A 20,893-nucleotide genomic window follows, 5' to 3' on the forward strand; every position below is an offset into this window, starting at 1 on the left:
GGCGTGGATGAGAAATCGTCCACAGCTGAAAAAAAAGTCTCGTGTTATAAACTCTTGTCCATATTTATCTTGACGGTTAAACTGGTGTGGCGAGTGATGTATCTCGAACGCTATTGGCTGTTGCGTAAAATCAGAGAAGAGGTCATGTAAAAAAAAAAAACAGTTAGTAGTGATTACAGGTAGCTAGGGAAAGCTCCGCCCACTGGACCAACCCACTGTGGCGCGGGTTTTAAAGGGTAAAGAATATAAAAGTGGACACGAGTGTGTTTTGTTCCCTTTAGGTGTGGAGGGTAAGGGCCTGCTGTGTGTGCGTGTGTGAGTGTTCCTCTTCGTCACAGGTTTAAAACAATTCAAAAGATATTTTGTTGGCCGTTAGCTAACAGCGTATGGCTTAGAGACGCTGATTTCTGTCTCGTCCCACACACACGCTAAAGATATCTAAACGCTAAATTATCCACTTACACGCACACGCAGGATTCCGTCCACCTGAAGAGTGAATATGACGGAAAAAAACATCAAGATTTTCTCGTTTATCTGAAGCGGAAACCTTTTTTAACCTCTCCTGACCAATCAGATGTCAGACGTCAGACTTAACTGCGAATTAGTAAACGATTTTTTTTTATTATGATCACATAATCTAAATATTTCTTTATTTCTCCCGGTTCTTTGCTGGAAACCGTATGCAATATCGTTAACATAGACGGAGGAATCTGTCCCATTCCATTCATAGGGGACGGATATTTTTATTTATTTATTTATTTATTTAAAAGAGCATTCACATGGGACACTCTTGGAAAATCCCACAATTCCCGTCAGTGAATGGGAAATCCCAAAAACACGAGGAATCACTCCATCACTGCGCCTGTTATAAAATCATTTTTCTTCTAAAATGAGGTCATCATAACACCCTGAAACACAATTAAAGGTTAAGAAGTTAAGGTGAAAATAAGATACAGGTACACGCCACACGCCGACTTGTTAAGGCTCGGTCATATTAAAGCGTCCATCTGCAAGCTCTCCACTCTAACTAGACTAGCACGCTAGTGCACGCTTTAATATAACGCTTAAACAGCGGCTTGAATCCCTTGTTAACCACTCTCACCTAGTGAGTTTGTGCATCCATTCTGCAGTGTGTTTGAGGTTTATGAAGGTGTGTGTAGTGTGTGTAGTGTGTGTAGTGTGCATTTTGACATTTCTCTGCATCACTAAAGTCGCTAAAAACGGAATGACCTCAGGCTAATTTTAGCAACAGCGTCAGTTTTCAGGGAACGTGTTTGCCTGAGCGTGGCAGTTTAATAAGCGTGGTGTGAATAAGGGCCAATACGGATACGACAAGACGTGCAGTAGGAACGTGTGTGTGTGTGTGTGTGTGTGCGTGTGTGTGTGCGTGTGTGTGTGTAGGGTGACCTCCATAGCGGATCGTCTGAACGTGGACTTCGCCCTGATCCATAAGGAGAGGAAGAAGGCGAACGAAGTGGACCGCATGGTTCTGGTCGGGGATGTCAAAGACAGAGTCGCCATCTTAGTGGACGACATGGCGGACACCTGCGGGACAATCTGCCACGCCGCGGAGAAGTGAGGGGACACACACACACACACACACACACACACACACACATAAAGGATTGTACAACGCTAAACGTTTTTAAGCCTTCGTAAAGTTCTTGTCTACGTTTAAAAAAAAAAAGTGAGTGTTTCTAAAACTAACAGAACCCAAACAGGCCGAAACGGTCCACGTCAGAGTTTATTGAATGACACGTGTTCTGGAACGAACAGATTTTTTGATCCACAGACGAAACGCAGATGAAAAATGTGGAATAAACGAAATCATTTCATGCTTAAGGTCTTTCTGCAGATCGCTTCAGTGGGCGTTTTCTCTTACATAAATCACAGAAATAAATATGACACACAATCACATATGAATCACAATAGAATGAGGCTCGAATACTGTGTGTGTGTGTGTGTGTGTGTGTGTGTGTGTGTGTGTGGGCATGTTTTTATACCTTGGTGAGGACCAAATGTCCCCACAAGGATAGAAATATCTGACCGTTGTGACCTTGTGGCTGGTCTCCATGTTTTTATTTGAAAAAGGTTTCCGTTTTGTTCCTGAAGTAAAGGTAAGAGTTCGATTTAAGTGCAGAACTGCGTTAATTAGTTTCATTAGTAATTATTTCAGAGATCACAAAGATAGTAAGACAGATGTGTGTGTGTGTGTGTGTGTATTAGGTTAGTCTCTGCAGGTGCGACTAAAGTCTACGCCATTCTGACACACGGGATCTTCTCTGGACCTGCGATCTCCCGCATAAACAACGCCAACTTCGAGGCGGTGGTCGTGACGAACACTATTCCTCAAGAGGACAAGATCAAACAATGTGACAAGATCCAGGTACCAGAAACGTACGAGCGTCCTGCGGCTTAGAGCAGGCGCGTGATAACATCGTGTTTTCGTATCGCGACTTTTCCTACCAGTCGTACGGATTCGTCAGATTAGCATCAGAATCTCAGGTCTGAGGAAATAAACCGTTAAAAGGGTTAAAGTCTCGTTCGTCTCGTTCTCGCCGCTTGTTTACCGACACTCCTCTGAGAAGCTTCGGTGTTTTGGCTACGCCGCACGGTCGTCCGGAACAAACAGCGTGGGAACACCGTGAGATTACAGATAACAGCGGACCGCGCTGAGATAAAGAGCTCGGCGTTCCCGTGGCGATACACTGCAAACGAAATCACACCTGGTACGAAACGTTTTTTTTAACCTTTTAACCCCTTTTAACCCCTGATTTCCTGCAGACACACACAAAAACTTTCATTACTAATATTATAATAATATAATGCTATGCTAATATTGTAATATAATGCGAATTAGGCTACCACCACCATGCTTCTCTTCAGAATGTTGCAGTTCTGATTGGATACTCAGTAGCATCTAGTAACTAATCAGTGATCAGCTATAAATCCGATTTTTTTTTTTTCCCCGATTTGTGAACCACGTCGCCGCCAGCAGACAAATATTGATTGTGAAAACACAGCTACGTGCTGCTTATATCTAGAAACAGCTGCTTGAAAATAATTTATTTTAAAATGATTTTGAGAAAGTTAGGGATTAACGTTTCTGTTGACTTTTGATTCATTTTCTGAAAGTTTTTAGGATGCAAACGTACCGACGTTAGAATTAAATTGTATAAAATAGAAGCTTTAACCATCACCAACTTTAAACAATATAAAAATCGCACATTCGTCGTAATTTTACTAAGTAGCTACATTTCCAGCTAACCTTTGTACCGAATCTACTACATTATATTCAAATAACAGACTCCTGCCAGCCAATCAGAAGAAAGAGTATTTCCTACAGCCGTGTCGTAACAATATGTTAATATCGCATTATTGCAATGACGTGTTTGTGTGTTTGCTCCGCCCCCTCGTGCAGGTGATCGACATCTCGATGATTCTGGCTGAAGCGATCAGACGAACCCACAACGGAGAGTCGGTGTCCTACCTGTTCAGCCACGTACCTTTATAACACACACACACACTCTTTACACACACACACACTCTTTACACACACATACACTCGTATACACTTCCTTGTCGGTATTTAAATATAAAAACGAATATATTAACCTAAGAAATGATAACTATCTTCATCACGCACTTGGATTGTAAACGTGTCCCTCGTTCCCCGAGTAGACGTCTGGCTTTATTAAATAGTTTTACGATGTTTTGTACCGACGTGTTTTGATGGTACGTGAACAGAACTCTGGGTTTGCTCCAAAATAACAAGCGTTATTATTATTATTATTATTATTATTATTATTATACATGACGGAATTTATGTAGCGCTGCCTGAAAACTCTCCCTAGCTAGGCAGCGTCATTCTGAACAGAACACGCCCTTTATCGCGACGTTATTTTACAGTGTTGCGTATTCACGCCTAAGCTGGAGTTGAATGTCACTCAACGTCGCTCATTTAACGCTCGTTTCGGAAAGAATATAAATCGGGTGTGAATCTGATACAGTGTGTGTTACGCGTATGTGATCTGTAAATTATCAGTTTATGGATGAACGTTACAGACGTGCAATGCATCATGACATCGTTCAGTTCACTCTCATCGTTTCGTTGCTTCCCAGGCTAACGTAGCTAACGTAGCTATCTGATTAAAATATATTAAGATTAAAAATCTTTTTCTTACGTCGAAATCTTTAAACACTCCTAAAAGCGCACTCCTTATTCGCAACTGCGTATTTAAGAAGAAATTTATTATCAGTACCACGTCCTGTTTTCCTCTCGAGTTCCAGTTTGAAACTTTAGTAGGCGGAGCCTTAGTGGGCGGAGTTATACCATAAACGAAATTCCAGTATAGACCTAAACTACTGCTGCGTGACATCGGAACTCGGAATTACGTCATTTTTCATTTCCGAGCTACAAAGCGAGGGACAAAAACATGGACGCCTTCACGATGCTGACGTATTTAGTTAGCTACAAGCTAGCCAGCTGACTTGTGACGAGTGACGCGTATTGCTGCGTTTGACCAAACGTCGTAACTCGTAATTTATTTTTCCCAGGCGGATTTGGGAAATTTCCGAGCCGCGAGTTTTAGTCGAATGAAGAACTGGATTTGAAAAACTTGTTAACGTCGCTATTTCCTCGTAGTAAAGAAGAAAATTTGTGTGCGTTTAAGGGTTTCTTTTAGAAATGTAGTTCTTATGGCAGCTGTTTTTTTTTTTTTCCTTTCTTTTTTTTTTTTTTGTCATGGCTACTGAAGATTCAGGGTTTTTTTTTTTTTTTTTTTTTAAAGTGTGCACTAGAGAGACGAGTGCAGGGTCTATTTTTGTATGAATATAGTTTAGATGTTAAATGTTTTTACGCTGCTTGTGTTTTATGTTTACACAACACTCGAAGGCGTATCTGTTCGCAAGTGCCTTTTACTGCTGATTACACACATACACACACACACACACACACACACATACACACAATTGCATGTTTCGTTCTCGGTTCTGAAAGTGGAGGATGAACTGCACGTCTTCCTTCCATCTACAGTTGTGTTAATGCTGTGGGCGGAGCTTCAGTTAATCATGCTCCCTGCTCCACCAATCAGAATTCAGCATGTAACTTTACCTGACTGCTATACAATAAATCATCTCATGACTCCTGCAATGTGTGTGTGTGTGTAAGTTGTTTTATTTGCATTTGGCGAGGGTAGAGGTGCCAATATTTTGTACAGAGCAAAGTGTTTAGTATCTGAAAAGATAAAAAACTTTATACGGATGTCACCATAAACCTGGTTTCGATATAAATTATTAATATTTTAGAAAAGTTTCTAAGTTTTTTAAAAAAGAGGCGTAAACTCGCACTTCTGCCACAAGGGGGCGACACAATATCAATGTTTTGAGCAAAGATTCAGAATAGAAGAGAATTTATTTATTGTCACAGTACAAGTAAAAAAATTATATTTGTGTCGCATAGGATCCGATGTTTATATACGTAAGTAATAAAACTGTAATTATTGTAATTATATAATAATATAATAATATAAAAAATGTATTAACAGAGAGAAAGCAGACAAATGATATATTTAATTACTAGAGTCAGATGAAAACCTTAAACATGATGTAAATTAGAATAAGGTTTTTATCTGACTCATCCTCGTGTGTGTGTATGTGTGTGTGTTTATGTGTGTGTGTGTGTGTGTGTGTGCGTGTGCGTGTGGGCAAAATTTATTGTAATAAATAATAAGTAATAAAATCTATCAGCAGTGATGTGCAGCATGCTTCTGTAATAATAGTTCTCTGTTTATTATTATTATTATTATTATTATTATTATTATTGTTGTTGTTGTTGTTGTTTACTTGTTTGTACCTTTATGGCTGATTGTTACATTCCGTTACTGCCAGGCTCGAGCTCCTGGTGCTTATCTCACACGCAGCTTCTGGGATTTAAATCCCTTTATCTGGACAGGACTTTAACCTTATCACCCACTTCACTATTTATAGAAGCCTGTTCTCAAGTGTGTGTGTGTGTGTGTGTGTTTGAGAGAGAGAGAGAGACAGCATGAAAGACAGAGAGATGAAGAGGGAGAGAGAGAGACAGTGAGACAGATAGACGAAGAGGGAGAGAGAGAGACAGTGAGACAGATAGATGAAGAGGGAGAGGGAGAGAGACAGTGAGACAGACAGATAGACGAAGAGGGAGAGAGAGAGAGAGACAGATAGACGAAGAGGGAGAGAGAGAGACAGTGAGACAGATAGATGAAGAGGGAGAGAGAGAGAGAGAGAGAGAGACAGATAGACAAAGAGGAAGAGGGAGAGAGAGAGAGAGACAGATAGATGAAGAGTGAGAGAGAGAGAGTGAGACAGATAGACGAACAGGGAGAGAGAGACAGATAGACAAAGAGGAAGAGGGAGAGAGACAGTGAGACAGACAGATAGACGAAGAGGGAGAGAGAGAGAGAGAGAGAGACAGACAGAGAAAGAGGTTTATTTGTGAACAGAAATGTCCGATATGATGAGAGGCCGCGTGTTTATTTATAAAGGACACAAAGAGACAGACATATAAAGACAAAGCACAAGCTCTCGCCTAGTTACCCCTAGTTACCCCTAAGTTACCCCTTGTTACCCCTCAGTTACCTGTAGTTACCCTGGTTACCCCTAAGTTACCTGTAGTTACCCTGGTTACCCTCAGTTACCTGTAGTTACCCTGGTTACCCCTAAGTTACCTGTAGTTACCCTGGTTACCCTCAGTTACCTGTAGTTACCCCTTGTTACCCTCAGTTACCTGTAGTTATCCCTTGTTACCCTCAGTTACCTGTAGTTACCCCTAAGTTACCTGTAGATACCCCTTGTTACCCTCAGTTACCTGTAGTTACCCCTTGTTACCCTCAGTTACCTGTAGTTACCCCTTGTTACCCTCAGTTACCTGTAGTTACCCCTTGTTACCCTCAGTTACTTGTAGTTACCCCTAAGTTACCTGTAGTTACCCCTTGTTACCCTCAGTTACCTGTAGTTATCCCTTGTTACCCTCAGTTACCTGTAGTTACCCCTGGTTACCCTCAGTTACCTGCAGTTACCCCTTGTTACCCTCAGTTACCTGTAGTTACCCCTTGTTACCCTCAGTTACCTGTAGTTATCCCTTGTTACCCTCAGTTACCTGTAGTTATCCCTTGTTACCCTCAGTTACCTGTAGTTACCCCTGGTTGCCCTCAGTTACCTGCAGTTACCCCTTGTTACCCTCAGTTACCTGTAGTTACCCCTAAGTTACCTGTAGTTACCCCTTGTTACCCTCAGTTACCTGTAGTTACCCCTGGTTACCCCTAAGTTACCTGTAGTTACCCCTTGTTACCCTCAGTTACCTGTAGTTATCCCTTGTTACCCCTAAGTTACCTGTAGTTACCCCTTGTTACCCTCAGTTACCTGTAGTTACCCCTTGTTACCCTCAGTTACCTGTAGTTACCCCTTGTTACCCTCAGTTACCTGTAGTTACCCCTAAGTTACCTGTAGTTACCCCTTGTTACCCTCAGTTACCTGTAGTTATCCCTTGTTACCCTCAGTTACCTGTAGTTACCCCTGGTTACCCTCAGTTACCTGTAGTTACCCCTAAGTTACCTGTAGTTACCCCTTGTTACCCTCAGTTACCTGTAGTTATCCCTTGTTACCCTCAGTTACCTGTAGTTACCCCTGGTTACCCTCAGTTACCTGTAGTTACCCCTTGTTACCCTCAGTTACCTCCTTAACTTTTTACATTTTTTTTATGATTCACTGTGCTTGTGCAAAAATCCCACATGCATTATTTTAAACACCTGGTCTGTGGCGTCTGGACAGAAAGACAGGTGGACAGGTAGAGAGGTAGACAAGTCAGCAAGAAGACAATTAGACAGGTAAAGAGACAGATAAGTGGACAGGTAAAGAGACAGATACGTGGACAGGTAGACATGTGGACAGGTAAAGAGACAGATAAGTGGACAGGTAGACATGTGGACAGGTAAAGAGACAGATAAGTGGACAGGTAGACATGTGGACAGGAAAAGAGACAGATAAGTGGACAGGTAGACATGTGGACAGGTAAAGAGACAGATAAGTGGACAGGTAGACGTGGACAGGAAAAGAGACAGATAAGTGGACAGGTAGACATGTGCACAGGTAAAGAGACAGATAAGTGGATGGGTAGACGTGGACAGGTAAAGAGACAGATAAGTGGACAGGTGGACATGTGGACAGGTAAAGAGACAGATAAGTGGACGGTTAGACATGTGGACAGGTAAAGAGACAGATAAGTGGACAGGTAGACATGTGGACAGGTAAAGAGACAGATAAGTGGACGGGTAAAGAGACAGATAAGTGGACAGGTGGACATGTGGACAGGTAAAGAGACAGGTAAGTGGACAGGTAGACATGTGGACAGGTAAAGAGACAGATAAGTGGACAGGTAGACATGTGGACAGGTAAAGAGACAGATAAGTGGACAGGTAAAGAGACAGATAAGTGGACAGGTAGACATGTGGACAGGTAAAGAGACAGATAAGTGGACGGGTAGACGTGGACAGGTAAAGAGACAGATAAGTGGACAGGTGGACATGTGGACAGGTAAAGAGACAGATAAGTGGACAGGTAGACATGTGGACAGGTAAAGAGAGAGATAAGTGGACAGGTAGACGTGGACAGGTAAAGAGACAGATAAGTGGACAGGTAGACATGTGGACAGGTAAAGAGAGAGATAAGTGGACAGGTAGACATGTGGACAGGAAAAGAGACAGATAAGTGGACAGGTAGACATGTGGACAGGAAAAGAGACAGATAAGTGGACAGGTAGACATGTGGACAGGTAAAGAGACAGATAAGTGGACAGGTAGACATGTGGACAGGTAAAGAGACAGATAAGTGGACAGGTAGACATGTGGACAGGTAAAGAGACAGATAAGTGGACAGGTAGACATGTGGACAGGTAAGTCACAGCTGGTTTTTAGGCAAAGGAAGAGCGCGTGTCCGTGTTAAAGGGGAAGTGAGCGCGTGAGCGCACGGATCCGGGAGCACTGTGCAGCACACGAGCGGAAAAGTCTGACGATGGAGGAGGCGGGAGCAAAAGGAAGGAGGGATGAGTGCTGATATAAAAAGGAGAGCAGAAAGGACAGAGAGGAGAGGGAGAGAAGTAAACAGCACGTATTCAGTGTACGGGCGAGCGATAGTTTATAATAATCCGACTTTTTCTGTAGCATTTCTAATCATACAGGGAATTAAATATTTTTATTATTATCTATTGTGGAATTTTATCAGGCACGAGGAGCAGAGAAGAAACTCGTCATGCCATGGAGAGAGAAAAGGTAAGTGTGAATTAAAAAAAAGTTTATTTCCCTAAACAAAGCAGTTTAATTGGGTTTGTTGCCATGAAGAAGTGAAGAACATGTTCGTGAAGCAGAAGGTTCGTTCTGCTTCTCTGTAACACCAGCTTCCTCTCACGGGTTCTCGACTGGTTCCTCTGAAACATCACTCTCAGAAATGAAGGTACGAGCTGGACTTTTGCTGCTGCGAGGGTGCCATTAATTCTGTACCTTCGGTGTTTCTACAGTTAAAATCATTTAAGCTGCATAAATGGATCTTAAGGAGCAGTTTTCAAGCTTTACACACTTTTTAAAGCTTCACCACGTGAACCTTCTCAGGTTACAAGGACAATAAGGAATAAAGTAGTTTAGTATTTTTATTTCTCAGAAGCTTTTCTCTCCTCTTTAAGTCTGTGAAAATGAGCTAACATTATTTACAGTAATAATTACATTAGTGTCAAATGAATCTACAAAGAATTACAAATCGAACTGTAGATTTATTTTTTTCTTGACGCTTTTTTTTTCACACAGAGATTTCATTTCTGTTTCATTTCGTCTTGGATGAATAAAAAGAGATTTAGCAGCTGAAACCCAAAATACACAGCTGTATTTTATAAAACTGTCTACAAGAAAAAGTATAAAAAAATCTCATCTGATCTATAATCTGTTGCACAAACATTTCAAAAAGGAGAAAAGAAAGAAAGAGAAAGAAAGGCAGCATACGTGTGATTTTCAGTTGTTCAGATTTGACCTTTAAATAAAAAATGTAAATAATTATTGTGATCACTGATCTGTTGACTAAAAATTACGTTTTGTAATATTTATCTATCTTTTCATACGTTTGTTTATTTATTCATTCGTTTTTGTGGGAAACCTGGATAAATGTTCTCAGGAGCAGTTACAGACCTCAAAAAACCAAACAAAAACATATTAATAATTTCAGTTTAATTAATAAATGTAATTCAGTAAAGTGTTATTTTTGCGTATGAATGAACAGGATCTGAATGAACTGTTACACTGAACACTGAGATACGTGACGCTCACTCAGGTCATAAAATCCAGACGGAGCGAGTCCTCACCGTCACCGTCAGCCACGTAGAAAATACATCACAATAAATCACAGTAACTAGAGCGATTTCACTTCTGTTTCTGTTTTTGGCACATTTCATTTTAAAAAAATCTGAACGACAGTTTTATCTGAATAAATCTGAGCTGATTTTTTATAATAATAATAATAATAATAATGAAGAAGAAGAAGAAAGGGAAAACAATGCATTGATTACCATTTGTGTTTATTATTATTATTATTATTATTATTATTATTTAATATAAAACTAGATAAATTATATAAAATGTCCATAATTTATGTTTTCCTAGCATGTTTTAACATCATAATAATGATAGTAATAATAATAATAATATTAATAATAAATAAGAAGAAGAAAGGGAAAACAATGCATTGATTACAATTTGTGATTATTATTATTATTATTATTATTATTATTATTATTATTATTATTATGTTAAAACATGCTAGGAAAACATAAAAAATTATGGACATTTTATATAATTTATCTAGTTTTATATTAAATAATAATAATAATAATAATAATAATAATAATAATAATAATAATAATACAATTCATTATAAATAATAATAATAATAATTGTAAGTACAACTACTAATAATAGTAATAACAATTATATAAATAAAGTACTAATAATTTCTTCCTCATATCTTCTCAGAGAGTTTTTTGGCTCGCTCATTAGTGACGTGAAGTGAAGTGACCCATACTCAGAATATGTGCTCTGCATTTAACCCATCCAAGTGCACACACACAGTAGTGAACACACACACACACACACACACACAGTAGTGAACACACACCTGGAGCAGTGGGCAGCCTTTTTTGCTTAATTTGAATCTATTTATTTTTGTAAAGCTGCTTTGTGACGATGTCCATGGTTAAAAATGCTATACAAATACAACTGAATTGAAATTAATAATAAAATCTATAATAGTAATTATAGGGCTAATACTATATAATTATAGTTTATCACACACATATATATATATATATATATACACACACACATTATATTATATTATATTATATTGTATTATATTATTTTCTCTAACGTTATGGTGCAGGGCATGGAGGGCATCAGAGTTCACCTGCACGAGCGCGAGCTGTGGAGGAAGTTTCATGACGTCACCACAGAAATGATCATCACCAAAGCGGGCCGGTGAGCAAACCCAATATTCTGTTTCATTCTCTTATTTTATTATTGGTTTTTTTTTTTAAATGTATTTTAAATTCATCACTGGATGAAAACACATGATTAGCTTACGTGTGAAGGCTTAAGGTGTTGTTTTATCATCACTGTGTTTTATTAACACCAACAATAATGTGGAATTAACACCTAGTGTAGAACTTAACGGAGCTGTTAAAAAGTATTTTATTGATTTTCTGTTTGAACAGACGAATGTTCCCGAGTTACAAAGTGAAGGTAACGGGTCTGAACCCCAGAGCTAAATACATCCTGCTGATGGACATCGTGTCTGCTGATGAGCACCGCTACAAATACGCAGATAACAAATGGTAAGATGAAGATCAGTCATAGGGTTCAAGGGTTCGTCCAGGGTTCTTCCAGGGTTCTTCAAGGGTTCTTTGGATAACCAGGTTCTTAGGAGTTCTGCTTGGAACCCTTTCTGATTTGGTCACACTTTGTCACAGAGGTCTACATGGAACCTTAATGTTTTAGTACATGATTTAAAGCTTTAAAAAAAAAAAGAAAAAACTCATTTTAATCTACATGCAGATTGGATACAGAAGATAGAATATTGATATCATGATCAATTTCATCACATTAAATGTTTATTCTCACATTAAATTATTTTGGATAAAGAATGTTTCATCTTCCCTCTTTTTTGGATGTTAAATGTGAAATTTGTGTAATTGATGGATTAATGGATGGATAAATGGATAGACAGATGAGTGGATGGATGGATTGTTGGCTGTATAGATGAGTGGATGGAAGGGCCAATGGATGGAGAGAGGGAATAATAGATAGGTAAATTGATGGAAGTATGGACAGATGGATGGATGGATGGATGGATGGATGGGTCGATGGATAGTCACCTGCTTTTTTGCCCAGCTTTTGCTGTTTTTTTTTAAAAACATTTACAGAGTGAGTCTTTAACTTCATATATTGGCTTAAAGACATGCTCTCTCTCTCTCTCTCTCTCTCTCTCTCAGGTCAGTGAGTGGGAAAGCAGATCCCGCTATTCCGGGTCGACTGTACGTTCATCCCGACTCTCCTGCACCTGGAGCTCACTGGACCAAACAACTCGTCTCCTTCCAGAAACTCAAACTGACCAACAACCATCTCGACACCTTCGGCCACGTGAGCTGACGTTACATCACTATTAGACCTTTAACATCTGTCTGAATATCCTGACTTTCTGACTTCATTATGGATGGGTAGATAACCTGATGGATGGATGGACACATGGATGGATGGATGGAGATAGACTGATGAATGGGATATTACTGGGCAGATATATGGATCAATTGGTGAATGGATGGATGGGTAGAAGGATATATTAATAGATGGATGTATTTATGGATGGACAGATGGATGGATGGATGGATGGGGGAAGACAGATGGATAAATGGGTGGATGGATGATTTAGTTGATTGGTGGATAGCCTGATAGATGGATGGATGATATAGATGGATTGATGGATGGATTGATGCATACATGGATGATATCAATGATAGATGGGGGATTAATGTGAAGATAGATAGATGAATGGGTGGATGGATGATTTAGATGCTAGGTGGATAGATCGATAGATGGATGGATGATATAGATGGATTGATGGATAGATGGATGATATAGATGATAGATGAATGGATGGATGGATGGATGGATGGATAGATGAATGGGTGGATGATTTAGATGCTAGGTGGATCAATCGATAGATGGATGGATTGATGGATAGATGGATGATATAAATGATGGATGGATGGATGGATAAACACTGTTAAAGTGTGTGTGTGTGTGTGTGTGTGTGTTACAGATCATATTAAACTCCATGCATAAATACCAGCCCCGGCTGCACATAGTGAAGGCTGATGAGAAAAACGGTTTTGGCTCCAGCAGCACGACGTTCTGCACACACTCGTTCCCCGAGACCACCTTCATCGCCGTCACGTCCTACCAGAACCACACAGTGAGAACACACACACACACACACACACACACACACACAGATGGGTGGATGGACGTCAAGTTCATTTTTTCCATCATCATATCTTTTAGATCACTCAGTTGAAGATCGAGAACAATCCATTTGCTAAGGGTTTCCGTGGTAACGACGACATCGATATGCACCGAATATCTTGTGCACAGAGGTGGGATGAACATTTAAACACACACACACACACACACACAATGTTTTATACCCCAAGTGTTTTACTCCTCTGATGCTACAGCAATGATTAAACATTTCTTAGATTAATTATTAATCAGACTTTGTATCTTCAGTTACATTTAATGCTGGGATCCAACACAAGTTACTCCAACACACCGTATGTTCTGCTTCTTGCCTTTTGTCTCTTTGACTTCTCTGACACACTCTTTGTGTCCTTAAGTAGTAAAGAATTCCCGCTGGTACCAAGAACGACAGTTCGCCCGAGAAATGTCGATTCAGCCACGCCCTACGCACTTAACCCTGCCCTCATGTCTGACTACACCTGCTCAGAGCCTCCAGGTAAAAAAATAAAAATCACGCTTCACTACATGTAGTGTACACTTAACCGAGAGACTCTCTTTGTAGATGGTTCAACCCTGTTCTTCTCTCCTCGAAGGAAAACGCACTCCTGCATCAGAAGACAACTGTTTCGCTAAAACTGTCGCTTCGTGTCACCTCCTGACCTATCAGATGGAGTTCGGGTCGAGTAACGGAGCCCACTACAGCGCGGATCCGGTGCAGCGTCAGCCCTGTATGTACACCAATGTACAGTGGGAATCTTACACCGAGTGCCCACCGTATTCAACGTTTACTTCCTCTCGGGAAGTGGGCGGGGCTTCGTACTCCACCCCTGAACTTTCCCAGGACATCTACCCACAATACACCTGTGAAGTGGGCGCGCAGGCGCATTGCCCGATGGCTGATTACGCTCTGTACACGGAGCAGGAGCAGAGTCACAGTGTGAGTAGCGTAGTGGGGTACCCACTTCACTGAGACTAGGCCACGCCTACTTAATTAAGACTGACAGCTACAGAGGCCACGCCTACTTAATTAAGACTGACAGCTACAGAGGCCACGCCTACTTCAGCAAGGATGTCGGACACAAAGGCCTAATAATTAATAATATTACGCTAGTAAAATGAGCTCTTTGTCATATTAGACTTTACTGATACTCACTTTTAAATGCGTAAATATTAAGATATTTTCACCTGTTCAACGTTACACCCGTAAATTTCAGATTTAGAAATGAAAAAGCAATTTTATGAGTCCAATAATTTATTCACGAATCTAAATAACCAGGTTTAATGCGATGGAACGACTAGACAATGTAAAGCTCATACTTCTAAAGTTCTTGTTTCCAAACAAAACTAGCAAGGGGTTAGCAAGGGGAATTCTGGGTAATACACACATCAGTGCCTGATAGGGAGAGAGACAGAGAAAGACAGACAGTTATTTGGGGACAAAAACTAAAAAAAGTTATTTGGGGACAAAAAAAAAATAAAGCAAGCTTGTGAATCACAGAAAAATGATTCAGCACTGAACTAACTGATTCAGCAATTAATTACTGAATCACTTCTAAATGAATCTTTGAATCAGAGAAATGATTCCAGCAATGAATCTCTGAATCATAGATGAGTGTAACAGCAATCAATCGCTGAATCACATCTAAATGATTCCACATTCTGAAATGAATCTATGACTCACAGATAAATGAACCAGCAATAAATCACTGAATCATAGACAAATGATTCAGAAATATGATTCAACCCCATAATTACTGATAACAAGCTCAGCTATTAATTACTGAATCACTGGTAAATGGATCTTTAATGAATCTTTAAATAACAGAGAAATAAATAATAAATAATAATAAATAAATCTCTCAATGACAGATTGAATCAAAGGGTGTGTGTGTGTGTGTGTGTGTGTGAAATATCTCAGACAAGTAGATAAACAAGATGATTCTGAATCACTCAGTCTGTTTATGTTGTAGTTTTGATTTGAACTATTTACGGTCAAATTTTATTCACCAACAATCATACACTCTTTTAAACTGTTTTATTTTGTACATATTTCTTTCCCCATGAACTGTTTTAATTGAATTTGTATACAGTAGACGTGTCTTGAGGTGCTTGTGTGGCTAAATAAAGACGAGAAATTACATTTGATTCCTGTTTCATTTTGATAGTTGAATCATTTCATCAATATTTTTAAATAAGTAACACTCTTCAGCGCTGTGAGTTTGAACTATTATTATAAAAGATGAAGGCAAAAAATACCAAACAATGAAACCAACATTAGATATGAAAAAAGCAGAATATTTAAACTCAATGCACATGAAATCATTTTCTTCTTCCGTTGCTTAGAAACACGACTCGAAATGAGAAGAAGCTCCACTGAAGAACAGTAAACAGGGTGATGTCTGGCTAACAAAGCGGACAAAAAAGGAAAGTTTAGCGCTGTACAAACTCGATCCTTAAATCAGCAGACTTACCAGAGCAATGCAATTGTAATTTAATTTAATTTTAGTGACCTTTCCCTTGGAGTGTACCACTTGTTTTACTGCTTTTTTACTGGAATTGTGTACTGTATCGCTTCACGCTACTGTAAATCTCCACTCGGGCTTGAAAGCACTACTTAATCTGTCCAAACATGACCCCGGGGTGGATTTCCCGATCAAGCCTAACCCTCAATTATGGCCTATTAAGCATCCTGAGTGGCTTCTCTCCGAGCTAATAGTGCAATTTGGCTCAAGCCGAATCTCCCTGCTATTACAGACGCGGTCTGGGGGCTTCCACACACCCCGCTAAACACCGCTTAGATTAGCCTGTAATCTCATTAGCCTGTGCATCTCAAAGAGCCCCATTTAACCCAAATAAGAGTTTATGGCTGTGAGATAGCGAGACGCAGAGACGTACATCAGCGGGACTGACTGGATGCCATCACGGCTTCTCTGAAAACCAGTCCTGAAATAGAGGTCATGTGACAAACTGCTTTTTGACTCATCTGACGCTAAACATTTACGTTCTGAGAAATGTCGTGAGATCCGGCAATCAGTCACCTTAGAGTAGAAGAAGTCTGAGCATTTAGCCTTCATTTTACATTTACAGCATTTCGCAGACATCCTTATCCAGAGCGACTCACATTTATACAACTCTTTACAGTTTTACATCTGAGGGTTAAGGGCCTCGCTCAAGAGCCCAACAGTGGCAGCACAGAGATTTCAACTAACAACCTCCCAATCAGTAGCCCAACGTCTTAACCACTGAGCTAGCCCTGCTGTGCTTTACCAACAGAAGTACTTTGTGCTAGCATAGCCTACTTAGGACCTAGCTAACCACCTGCTAGCTAATCAGGGTACTAGCGGCTTGACAGACAGCTCATGGATGCTAAACACTTACACTATGTTCTCCTGCTAACAGCTAACACACAAATCTTATCATTATACAGTACATTAAACCACCACCAGTGTGACCAAGGCTAACAGTTTACCTTGCTAGCACGTAGCTAAGTCTGTTAAGGACACTGTAAAGACACTGAAAATGACACAAAGCCGTCAGGAATATCAACATTTCCCTCAGACGGGTCGGTAAATTACTAATAAAACGTTCCAAACTAGTAAAATTAGACTGTAATTACACCCATGCGTACACACAGAGTGGGGCATCGTTTCTTTACACACACACGCACACACACACACACACACACACTCTTGTTGAACTCCTGCTAATGGGCTTTCTGTGTGTTCGTGTGATTGATCTGTAATCTCGTCTAATCGACAGCGTTCCTGTAACGACACCACGCCCTGAGCTCAGCTCCTGACCAACACAATCCTACACATTTCATTCTTCTAAGTCACATGACACTGACACACGCCACTGGTCACATGACCCCCCCCCCGCCCAAAAAGGAGGAGAACGAAGAGCCAGACACCGTCATCATTTAGCGAAGCTTCTTGATAGTTGTTGTCTTCACCACTTAGTTAGTTAGTTAGCTAATTAGTTAGTTAGTTAGTGTCTTCACCAATTCCATAAGTTAAAATGTTCTAATACACTTCAGTTATAAGTCTAACACACTAAACTGTGTGTGTGTGAGAGAGAGAGACAGAGAGAAAGAGACAGTTTAAAGTGAAGCTGCTGATTGGTCGGTTGTGAAGCCATTTTGTGACATCACTAGCAGTTAAAATTCAAATTTAGATCTCTCTCTCTGTCTCTCTCTCTTTCTCTCTCTCTCTTTCTCTCACTCTCTGTCTTTCTCTCACTCTCTGTCTTTCTCTCTCTCTGTCTCACTCTGTCTCTCTCTCTGTCTTTCTCTCTGTCTCTTTCTCTCTGTCTTTCTCTCTCTCTCTGTCTCTCTCTCTCTGTCTCTCGCTCTCTCTCTGTCTCTGTCTCTTTCTCTCACTCTCTCTGTCTCTCTCTCTCTCTGTCTCACTCTGTCTCTCTCTCTGTCTTTCTCTCTCTCTCTCTCTCTCTGTCTTTCTCTCTCTCTCTCTCTCTCTGTAGTTATTAGCATAAACACGAAGCTGCTCTCAGACTTTCACACGCTCGCTGCCTCCTGGACGCATCTCCTGCTTTAATAATAAATGTGTGTGTGTGTGTGTGTGTGTGTGTGATGCATGTGCAAACAAAAAGTGAGTGAAAAATAAGAGACAAAATGACCTGAATATGATCGCTGTAATAAAAAAAAATAAAAAATCATATTAATCTCTAACCTAGTGAACGTTATTAAATTATAAAGTTTCCTTTTACAAAAATGTAAATATCAATCCGTTTACATCTGCAGAATTATTTAGCCGTCTAATCATTTATTCGAAATGGTTAAAAAGCTTATTTTTTTAAATATGTTTCCCAGCCAAAATGTCTCTTTTTGATCACATGACCAATTACTTTGAATTTCATTGGTTACTAGAGAAACTCTGCGAAACTGTTCGTATCGTATTTTATACTTTTCTTGTGCTGTTTATAAATGATAATATCTCAAATACAATCACTGATGCAGGAGAGCTTTTTATTCTACACTTCAAAAATCTGTCTTTTTAACTGAACTCTTCTTCTTCTTCTTCTTCTTCTTCTTCTTCTTCTTAACTAAATATATAACATCACAAGCTTAAATACAGGGATTTCATAAAATGGGCCACTTTTAAAATATTAAATCACACTTTCTGTAGTGCCCAAAAAACAACTTTCATTAATTTTACATTTCACATTTTACATTTTATTTATATTTACACGCACGGCTTGTTCTTGTTACTGAGTGATTAAAGGTGAAAGGAGATTATTAAAGATGGATGAAGGCTGACACACACACACACACACACACACTTAGGGTTTTTAACACAGTTTTTTTTCAGGTCCATTAATTTGTTATAAAATATTCAGACTAATAAAAATGAAGGATTTATGTGGATGATAAATAGATGAAAGCTGATGTTTGTTGTCTCACTTCATCTCTTCCTCCGTCTTCATCCTCCGTCTCGGTGCTAAAGTCTGACACAAAGCTGTGTAAAAGTCATCAGGAGACGTTTTCACACACATATTAGTGGAACGTTTCAGCTTTAGACCTGATTTATCCAGCTCTTAGAAACACAGGATTTAATTCTACATGTCGATTTCTAGGCTTCTTCAGTCTTTTATTTTGTAGAAGACAGAAAGAGATGTCTTTCTATTCATCCTCTAATTATGTCCCATAAAAGTTGTCCTTTAATATATTTTTATAAAGCTATCTTTTTTTTTAAATTTTTTACATTTATTTTTATGTATCTCTCTGTTATATATTCATATACGATTTCAAAGTAAAGTAATTTGGGCTCATATCCATGCTGAAAAAACCCATTCAAGCTTTCTAATGGTTCCTAATGGGGTTTAATGTGTTTCTGTAATGGTTCATTACTGTATTGAAGATTTACCTGATTTTATTCTGACTGGAATCATCTCTCCATAAAAGAAAGTGATGTTTAACAACAAACATATCATTTCAGTCCTACAGAAATCTGATGGAAGCCATTAGACCAATTCCTAATGAGGTTCATTACGTGATGGAAACCATTACAGGATTTTCTAACGGGTTTCCATGAAATTTATGGGACAGATTTTTTTTTTATATATAAATATATATATATATATATATATATATGACTCCTTTCTTTTAATTATTTTCTAATTTATTTTCTGTAGTTTTTTGCTGTTTGGGAAGCTGTGTGTAATTTTTTATGATCCAGCCTGAGCCTCTGAGCCTCTGTGACTGTGTGACTCTGTGACTGTGTGACTCTGAGCCTCTGTGACTCTGTGACTGTGTGACTGTGTGACTGTGTGACTCTGAGCCTCTGTGACTGTGTGACTCTGTGACTGTGTGACTCTGTGATTGTGTGACTGTGTGACTGTTTGAATGTGTGACTCTGTGACTGTTTAAATGTGTGACTCTGTGACTCTGTGACTCTGTGACTGTGTGACTGTGTGACTCTGTGACTCTGAGCCTCTGTGACTCTGTGACTGTTTGAATGTGTGACTCTGTGACTCTGTGACTGTGTGACTCTGAGCCTGTGTGACTGTGTGACTGTGTGACTCTGTGACTGTGTGACTGTGTGACTCTGTGATTGTGTGACTGTGTGACTGTTTGAATGTGTGACTCTGTGACTGTTTAAATGTGTGACTCTGTGACTCTGTGACTCTGTGACTGTGTGACTGTGTGACTCTGTGACTCTGAGCCTCTGTGACTCTGTGACTGTTTGAATGTGTGACTCTGTGACTCTGTGACTGTGTGACTCTGAGCCTGTGTGACTGTGTGACTGTGTGACTCTGTGACTGTGTGACTGTGTGACTCTGTGATTGTGTGACTGTGTGACTGTTTGAATGTGTGACTCTGTGACTGTTTAAATGTGTGACTCTGTGACTCTGTGACTCTGTGACTGTGTGACTGTGTGACTCTGTGACTCTGAGCCTCTGTGACTCTGTGACTGTTTGAATGTGTGACTCTGTGACTCTGTGACTGTGTGACTCTGAGCCTGTGTGACTGTGTGACTGTGTGACTGTGTGACTGTGTGACTGTGTGACTGTGTGACTCTGTGACTGTGTGACTCTGTGACTCTGTGACTGTGTGACTCTGTGACTGTGTGACTGTGTGACTGTGTGACTGTGTGACTCTGGGATTCTGTGACTGTGTGACTGTGTGACTCTGTGACTCTGTGACTGTGTGACTGTGTGACTGTGTGACTCTGGGATTCTGTGACTGTGTGACTGTGTGACTCTGTGACTGTGTGACTGTGTGACTGTGTGACTCTGTGACTGTGTGACTGTGTGACTGTGTGACTCTGGGATTCTGTGACTGTGTG

General features: G+C 39.9%; 2 protein-coding genes across 5 annotated transcripts in view; both read left to right on the forward strand.

Annotated features, from left to right (window-relative positions):
• The window catches only part of prps1a (phosphoribosyl pyrophosphate synthetase 1A), an 11,879-nt gene extending 6,727 nt beyond the window's left edge, over positions 1-5,152 (forward strand). For 2 of the 3 annotated variants that reach the window (XM_053230494.1, XM_053230492.1), the window contains exons 5-7: positions 1,402-1,575; positions 2,227-2,386; positions 3,422-5,152. In XM_053230494.1, coding sequence (XP_053086469.1) covers positions 1,402-1,575; positions 2,227-2,386; positions 3,422-3,514 — 427 coding nt within the window. In that variant the 3' untranslated portion in view covers positions 3,515-5,152. Of the gene's footprint in view, positions 1-281; positions 1,576-2,226; positions 2,387-3,421 lie in introns of all 3 variants that reach the window. The other variant, XM_053230493.1, reaches the window with a different exon arrangement.
• A 3,629-nt stretch (positions 5,153-8,781) lies between these two features.
• tbx5b (T-box transcription factor 5b) lies at positions 8,782-15,729 on the forward strand. 2 transcript variants are annotated; one of them, XM_026910358.3, is made up of 9 exons: positions 8,782-9,156; positions 9,262-9,308; positions 11,458-11,552; positions 11,789-11,908; positions 12,566-12,713; positions 13,393-13,545; positions 13,635-13,726; positions 13,967-14,085; positions 14,183-15,729. In XM_026910358.3, the coding sequence occupies exons 2-9, from the start codon at positions 9,294-9,296 to the stop codon at positions 14,557-14,559; spliced, it is 1,119 nt and encodes a 372-aa protein (XP_026766159.3). In that variant the 5' UTR covers positions 8,782-9,156; positions 9,262-9,293; the 3' UTR covers positions 14,560-15,729. The 2 variants fall into 2 exon arrangements, with proteins under 2 accessions (XP_026766159.3, XP_026766160.3); XM_026910359.3 differs by having other exon boundaries at positions 8,790-9,308; positions 13,970-14,085.
• The last annotated feature ends 5,164 nt before the right edge of the window (positions 15,730-20,893 follow it).

Source organism: Pangasianodon hypophthalmus, chromosome 27, assembly GCF_027358585.1.
Source record: "Pangasianodon hypophthalmus isolate fPanHyp1 chromosome 27, fPanHyp1.pri, whole genome shotgun sequence".
Taxonomy (NCBI): Eukaryota; Metazoa; Chordata; class Actinopteri; order Siluriformes; family Pangasiidae; genus Pangasianodon; species Pangasianodon hypophthalmus.